Here is a 9,165-nt window from a genome sequence, read left to right as displayed (position 1 = left end):
AGTACATCCATTGCACAGTCGACCCATGTCGTTTACTCTGATCCACTAAACTATGATTCTGAATTCATCCATTGCACAGTCGACCCATGTGGTTGACTCTGATCCACTAAAATATCATGTTTATGTTTATGTAATATATAGATATGCAATGCAATTATTAAACAAAAATCTGAAGTGGCTTAACGGAAAGATATTAATGCTATGACTAAAAGGGTTAGGGTTCAAATTTCAACACTCTTTGGGACCAATTTTTAAAAATTGAATCATTTAACATTTTTATAATTAGATAATAATAAAATAGTTTCCAGTTTACGTAGAATTTTATAAAAATAAAAAGATATATGCTTGCCGCGTCAACAACGGTAGCCTAGGTAAAATTTAATTAAAATAAAAAAATAAAATGTTTGCCACGTTAGTCTTGTAGGCATTTTTGTAAAATAATTTTAACGTTAGCAACTTACGCCAACAAGAACATGAGTTATAGAAACTCAAACAAAAAATTAAATATAAATCAAAATAAAAAACTCGTTAACTTACCGGTACAGAAATCAAAAGGCTTTAAGATAAAGTAGAACATGTTTTTATAAATAAAAATCAATTTTATAGAGCAAGAAATCAATTTATGTTAATTATTCTATAAATTTATTAATATCAGGATGTGTCAAACTGACATTCCTATTTTTGCTTCATACATCGATTTTTGTGTGTTCTCTTTCAAAAATATTAACCAATTCCACATTTTGTGAAATATGAATCTGAATTCAAATCAGAAACCACATATTGTGGAGACCCGAAACCTAACATATTTAAAGGACCCTAATTCAGATATTTGCTCAAATAAACCTGTAGACAAAATATGAATTGAAACCCTAAGCTTCTCAAATATTAAAAAATTTATAAAACGTTTGATTCCCAACCAAGTTCAATTTCATTTGTTGATATGAATAAAAAAATTCGAGGAGCTTAATAACCACATTTGGTTGGTCAAATTTGCAAGTTGCTTCTATTCTTATAATTTCATAAAATAAAACAAAACAAAAAAACTAAGGTAATTTCTGTTAATTTTTCGAAAAACCAGATGGTGTGCACTGTTCTTCTGTCAACCTATTTGAGTATACATTGAATTGTTAATTAAGGTACAAGTAGATTTGATCACCGGATAAAATGGGTGATAGAGAGATTATTAAATATAAATGTCCTATAAAATAGCGGTTGATTAAAAAGTTAACTGATAGTTGATATCTTGTGGCCGATGATTGATAGTTTATAGTTTATAGTTGATGCTTGAGACTGATAGCTGATAAACTAATTGAAGTGTTTGGTAAAATTTACGGTTCAACTAATTTATAAATGTAAAACGACACAAAAAATATTTAATACATAATAATTTCATTTTAAATTATAATAAATTAAAAAGGATAAAATTGAATTTTTGTTAAAATAATAAGAATAAAAAGAGAAAAAAAAATGATAAGCTATAAGTTATAAGTTAAAACGCTATTTAAAATAAACTATAAACTATAAACTAACAAAATAAACTATAAGCTCGTGAAGAAAAAACATTACCAAACAGATCTAAATTATTATTTGAGCTTATAAACTATAAATTATAAATTCAAAAATCTATCTTATCAATCAGACCTATAATATATTGCAATAAGAGGATGTTATTTCTACAAAACCAAATGGTCCAGCACACTGTAATCCACCACAGATTAGAGAACTTAGACTTGAGACTGTGAAGGAACCTCACATCCTCCAAACCAAGCCAAACAACCAACTTGTACCAAACTTTTGCGCTAATTACACAGCTAAAAAAACATAATACAAGAAGAAATCTGCACTAGAATCCGTAGAAATGTTTCAAAATATATAATTCAAAAATATAATTACGTGCGGATGTAGATTGGATTTTTGTTCAAAAATATAATTTTCACAGCAAAATTCATAGATATCTATGCCAAATGTTTTACAAAACCATATTTCATAGGAGAATTTATTTTTTATTTAATACTATTGCAGAAAAATCCGCAAGTGTTCTTGTAGATATTCAAGAAATTTGAATATTTCTAATAATGTGATAACCAAACTCAATGTTTTATTTATTTCAAAAACACAACCCAGCAAAATATTTCTTGAGAAAATGGGTGATGCACTGACAGTGTAAAAAAGTTTTACACTGTCAACCAATCACAACCATGAATCAGGACAAGTCAGACTGTAAGTTTAAAAAAACTTATATGACATGGCAAAACGATTTGTTTCTATTGGATGACAGTGTAAAACTTACACTACCTTTAACCTCATATTTCTTCTTCTCTTTTGTTGAACAACACTAAAATTCCATCACATAAATGTTGAAAAAACTTATATCCACTTGATGGTGGTGGATCAGTAGCACTTGCACAGGCTAAAGTCAACCATAAAATTGAACACGCCTCAAACGGGTAGGCAAGCAACGTCAACATGAGGTGGGACATGATATTACATGAACCATGCAAATTAAGGAAACATGAATTCTAATGGTCCATATATGAACAGGACCACATGTTGACATTAAAACACGAGAATCACGGGCAACTACTCATTCCAATATATTTCCTCCGTCTCAAATTACCAGATATATTTTGGAAAAAAAAGTTGTCCTAAATTATACTCCCTTGGTTCCTTTTTAAACGTCATTTTTTTTTTTATAATTTTTTGTTTTTTATTAACTGTATTTTTATCAACATTACCCTTAATTATGTATTATGATAAATCAAAAAGTGACACTTAAAAAAAAATGAAGGGAGTAAGTCATTTTACATTAAAATCTTAATATAGTTTTTTTTAATATACCTTTTATCATTTATTATTTATTATTTTTTATATTTTTTTAATTTCGCGTTTAAAATATCTTATAATTTAGAACATATATAGTATATAAGATTATATTATTTCCTTCATCCCACGGTGAGTGATTCAGGCCACTATTTCACACAAAATGAATAAATATAAGAAAAAAAATTTACCCACCTCCCTATGGAGGTCACCCCCAGCGAAAACCCCACTTTACCCCTGCTTCGGAAATGCATTTCCGAAGTATTTTCTTTTTAAAAAAAAATTCAGACTTCGGAAGTGCATCTCCGAAAACACCTCATGGGGGGTGTTTTCGGAGATGCACTTCCGAAAACACCTTTTTTCAGATTTTGGGGGGTTTCGGAAATGAACTTCCGAATTATGCAGAAACTATGTTTTTTTTTATGTTTTTGGAAACAGTATCGTATTTTTAATTAAAGGAAGACGACAAATAAAATAAGCGACATATAAACAGAAAATACTAATATGATAAAAATAGTAATATATACAAGCCGATCCAAATCCAAATAATAATAGTGTGCGAAAGATACAATCCGAAAACAAAAAAAATAAACCCGACCACTACTGGATATGCCTAACTCTCTCTCCCTGGGACCTCCTCTGTCGCCTGTATGTCGCCGCACGGCCCGCATTAGTGACGATCATCTCCATCACGGAGACTGCCTCTGGACCGCCCTGATGAACGACACCTCGATCCAACGCGTCCCGCCCAAGCATCTCTATCCGCTGGCAGATCGGCAGGAGATCAATGGCGTGGTCATCCTCGGCCTGCTGGTTCTCCAGGATCTCCTCGTGTGCTGGCCTAGGAGCGCCGGGAGCGTCGGGTGTTAGCAGAGGATGTGACACCCGATAGAACCATGTGGCGTATCCCTCCACACTGTGCCAGTCTTGGGTGACCCGAATGCGACGATACTCCTCCGGTACCACATGATGCTCCCAATCCTCAAATATGGCAGTGAGCTGCACTCGGGTCACTGTGTCGGGAGCAGCCTCAAAAGGTGACCTGGGTATCATCTGCACAAATCCGAACTGCCTCATGCACCGCTCAGGGAGATACCGGACCATGGTGCTGGTCCCGCATGCCAACCAGCCAGAATATAAAGATATGCCGTCAAAGGGGACAATCTGAGTGTAGTCGCTGAATGGCCTCCAAGTGACGTCATCGTGCATCGTGCGGTCCAGGTACCCACGGTATGGTCCCACCGCATTGTTCCCCCTCTGGAGAAAGTATCTGGCGGCCCTGGGCATGGCGTCAACGTACTCAGGATCAATGTGGAAGCCGTGGATGCGGGAGAAGTAAGAGATGATCCAGCTCTGAAACACAAACACGATAATGTATTAAAAATAAATACGAAACATAAATAAATACGAAACAATTAAAATGAAACGTACCGTAAGTAGTGTGCAGGATCCGGTCAACTGCCTCGTCCTCCAGTTGGAGGCCTCATTCAGCTTCTAGTATAGGTATGCCAGAGTAACTGCCCCCCAGTTCCACTGGTGAACGGTAGTCAGGTCCATGAAGTAGCGGAGGTAGGTCACGTCGACGTACCTTGCACTCTTTATTTTTTTTTTGAAATAAAAGAGTATATAATATATTTCAAAAACAATTACAACTAGGCGATCAAGAAGATCCTGCCCCTCCTAAAACAAACTATAACATGAGCAAAGCAAGTTTGTTCCTATGTTTGGGTTTCATCCACCCTCTTTGAACTATCATATCAACTATTTTCCTAGCAACACTATCAGTATTATCAACATTTTCCCTATCAAATATATTGGTATTTCTGTATATCCACAAACCATATACAGTTTCAGCAATAGAGAGCTTAAGCATGTTCTGCATAAAACCCTTCCCACGAGTATTACTAGTTAACCATGTGATTTCTTCCAGCCAGTTACAAGGTGTATGCCTCACTTGAAGCCATTGAAGCACATTCTTCCAAACAACAGAACAGATTCTACAATCAATTAAGAGGTGATTAAAATCTTCAGGGGCCTCATTGCAAAAACTACAAAACTCACTTTGCAGAATCCCGATTCTTTTGAGTCTAACTTTGGTGGCCAAGCGATCCTGACAAGCCAACCATAAGCACACTACAGCTCTAGGCCTCGCTTGATTGTGCTGAATAAGGCTACTCCAGCTCACAGTAGGAACAACAGGGACCAAACTCTCATACATTCTTTTCATGGAGAATTTACCTATGGTCTGCATCATCTGCCAGGTTTGCTGGTACTCATGGACATCACTTCTTCTCTCAAATATAGCTTTCATGATCCAGGAACTGTTGGAACGTACCTTGCACTCTTGTCCACAAAGACTGCAGCGCCTACCACATGCATGTACCAACACCGGAGAGCGCAGCCACGGTGATACTGTGTAAATAGCTCGTCACCCGCCTGCTCGGCATCGACCGCTGCGTCCAGGTGGTGCTCGAAATATATAGCGGCTCAGTGTGGTGAACCGGATATGAGGCCCAGATGTCGTGATGCACTCGTAGTCAGCAACTTCGGGCTTCATACCCAAATAGAGCGCCATCCACTCACTGGCTTCGATCCTCTGGATCCGGGAGTGGGTCAATAGTGCCCCCTAATCGGCAGGTGGATAAGACACTGCACATCATGCAAGGTGATCGTCATCTCCCCAACCGGCAAGTGGAAAGAAGACGTCTCCTTGTGCCACCGCTCCACAAAGGCCCCCTGCATGCCGTGGCTGATGGTGGAATACCCCGTCATGCAGAGCCCACTAAGCCCTGAAGCTCTCACAGCGTCGTTAAACCACTCAGCAGTCGGTTTAAACAGACTGAAAACCTTCCGGGCGTGGTTCACCATTTTCAACGGCTCTCTCTCCTGTTACAAAAAAAACAAATAAAAAAGTATGTTAAATAGACCGCTAAGAAAATATTGAATAAACGTCTAAATTATAAACGGTTAAATAATGTAGTCGGGCAAATTATAAAAAATACCTTTCCCTCCCAGATACGTCGAGCGACGTGCTCGTGGTAGGTAAGCAGCACGGAAGTGTCACTGGGCCCTCCCGGGTAGCCGTCCTCCTGCTCATCCTCCTCCCCGAGTGGAGGGTCAACATCTGGTACCTCCTCCGCCTCGTGGTATGGCACTGCCTCCTCCTCCTCCTCCTCTCGCTGGCGGGAAGAAGATACCCGAGCCATCCGACTCCTCGATCCAGATGTAGAGGTACCCTCGTCCATCTCCACGGGAACTCGCACACATCGTCCCCGACCCTGCCCCCGTCCCTGTGTCGACGCCAGTTGCGCCGCCGCCCGCTCGCGTCTAGCCGATGCAGTCTGGGTCTCTCTACCCTGTCTGATGCGTGCTTGGTTGCCTGACATGTTCCTGAAAACAATTGAAATCGATTAATATGCGAGACAATAGGAAAAACTAAAAAAAATTGCACTTCTGATACAATTCAGAAGTTCATTTCCGAAACTGGGAATGGAGGTGTTTTCGGAAATGAACTTCCGAAACACCCCTGCGAGGAAGTTTTCTGCAACTTCCATGGCAGACCCCAAAAACAAACTTCAAAACTATGTTTACACATTCTAAACAACCTAAATATTAGTACAAACCTAACCTAATACATTTTTTGCTATTTGTAAACACCCTAATATGAATTTTAATCATAGATCTTAAAATCGAAATGCTTACCGATTGAAGAGATTGGAGGGCTTTTGAATGTAGTATAGGAAGCTTATTGGAGCCTTTGATGTAGCCTTGGAAGTGTTTGCACAAATTTTCTCTGGGGTTGTGTTTGATGTTGAATTAGGGTAAATGAATGGGGGAGGAGACTGTTTTGCTTAATCTACAAAACGCGCAATATTTCGGAAATGAACTTCCGAAATGGTGTTTTCGGAAATGCATTTCCGAAATAAGTCAAATTAAAAAAAAAGCGCTTTCGGAGATGCATCTCCGAAAACACCTTTTTCTTGCATTTCGGAAATGCATTTCTGAAGTCAGGGGTATATGTGGTTTTTCACCAGAGGTGACCTAGAAGGTTGGGAGGTGAGCAAAGAATTTTTCAAAAATAATAAAGAGAATAGTATATTTACTATAGTACCCCTACCCTTATTATGTATTGAGAATGATGAATTTTTTTATTAATTATAAGATAAAATTGTAAAAGGGTATTGAAAACTGAAACGAGTCATTCATTTTGAGACATCATTTTATTTCAAATGAATTACTCATTATTATAGGACGGAAGAAGTAATTAATATTATCCGATAGTTATTTTTTTATAAGCAAAAAATATTTATTAATTGGAATGAATATTAGAAATACTTAATCCGGCATATACAAGATGAGATTAATTAAGTGCTCTAATTATATCCTTAATTTTATCTTTGAATAACACTTATTTTTACTATACACCAAATCAACCAATGAGGAAGGATTCTTTCCATTTCTCAAAAGAAATGGAGATATCCATTATTATAATTTTTGTGTATAGATTTGTAATTAATATGTTATATTTTTAAAAATGTATGAAAATATATTTTTTTATTTACACCAAAATTATAGTAATGGATATTTCTATTTCTCTTTTTTAAGAAATGCAAAATATCCTTACTACACATTGAAATAGATAATAAGTCACTGAAATCCCTCGTAATATTAACTTTAAAATATGTCTTTATCTCTACATGAATGCTGATCCATGCTAGGATTATTTTTTTTTTCACGTGACCTTAACCTACTGTATTAATTAATATTTAACTTTTTTGATAAATATTTTTAAGATTGATTATATGTATGGTGCAACTTCCATCTTCGTAATAAGTTTTACTCCCATAATCTTGCAATACACCTTGAATCAATCAATGTTAATAATAATACTCTTGTAGTAACCAATATTTTGTGCAATTATGATTGTATTTAGATGTCATTGACTTTCGGTCAAAAAAAAATGTCATTCATTGACTTGAATATTGCAAATGTCAATAACTATTTCTCCATCAATTTTCTCTTACACAAACTGTATAATGGAATTTGTGATTACAACACAATCACACAATAATGTTAAACTTCAAAAACTGAAGAAAAAACAACAGATGTCGTCATATTACACATAATACATCCACAACCACCCCTTATAAAATACAACCTAGTAACAAACCCGTGCGTTCACACGGGTTCTGGTATGGGACGCGCATTTGTTTTAAATGTATATTTTTTAATAGAAAATGTCTGGTATTCGTAAAAAAAATTTTAAATGTATAGAAAAAAATCTGGTACCCGTAAAAAAATAATAATTGAATGTATAGGAAAATGTATGGTACCCGTGAAAAATAATAATCAAATGTTAAGAAAAATGTCTAGTACCCGTAAAAATATTTAGATCAATAAGACTATGTTAATATATCCAAAAATAAATACTAAAAAATTTAGTAATATAAATAATTATAAAAACAACAAAATTTATTCTGTGTTTGGATTGATACATTAATTTTAAATATATTTAGTTTAGGATATTACAATTTTATATTCTTATTATTTATTACAAATCTGAAACATATTTTTATTTATTAATTATGTACAATTGTATATGATTTTTCTCATATGATTGATTTGTTAAGTTAAGAGTCTTTGTTAAGAAAATTTGTATTAACTATTTTAATTTTGAAAAAATTATCAAATTCAACCATCATATATAAATATTTAACATTTTTACTTTCATATATTTACAATCATATCTAGAACAAAAATTGTTAACATTATGAAGATTATTCTATATATTAAAAAATTATCAATAATTGTATTAATTTAGATTTAGAAATACTATCAATTTGAAATAACTATTATTGAATGATGAATGATGTGTTTCTCACTATCATAAATAAATACTATAAAATAAAATATAAAAAAGAGATTTGTATATAAAATAAGAAATAGAGAACATAATATAATAATAGTGATTATTAGTTAGTGTTTAATTTTGTAATAATGGTCATTAAGTATCATTTGATTTTGTAATGGATTTAAATATGTAAAATTGCTTCCATTAAATGCATAAAAATTTATGTTGTGCACCTATACAATGATATTGATAAGGAATATAGATACAAAATAATTATCAGAATATATTATACTCCTATTTGTTATCAACATTATGACAATAGTATTATTTCTCTTTACATGTATTAATTTATCAATGTGACATAAAAATATTTAAATTAAATAGTATGATTTTTCCCGCATATTTTTAATTTACAATTAAGTTTGTTTTCATTATTATTCAATTCTATATCAATGGCTTAATTTTCCTGTTTCATATAATTTGTATATTAAGAA

General features: G+C 34.2%; 1 protein-coding gene across 1 annotated transcript; it reads right to left on the bottom strand.

Moving 5' to 3' along the window:
- Window positions 1–4,510: 4,510 nt before the first annotated feature.
- Window positions 4,511–5,131, bottom strand: LOC131657645 (uncharacterized). The gene has a single exon (XM_058927017.1). The coding sequence runs from the start codon at window positions 5,129–5,131 to the stop codon at window positions 4,511–4,513; it is 621 nt and encodes a 206-aa protein (XP_058783000.1).
- Between the last annotated feature and the right edge of the window lie 4,034 nt (window positions 5,132–9,165).

Source organism: Vicia villosa, linkage group LG3 (assembly GCF_029867415.1).
Source record: "Vicia villosa cultivar HV-30 ecotype Madison, WI linkage group LG3, Vvil1.0, whole genome shotgun sequence".
Classification (NCBI taxonomy): domain Eukaryota; kingdom Viridiplantae; phylum Streptophyta; class Magnoliopsida; order Fabales; family Fabaceae; genus Vicia; species Vicia villosa.
Note: the sequence above shows the minus strand (reverse complement) of the source record. Positions and strands in the feature narration are given on the sequence as shown.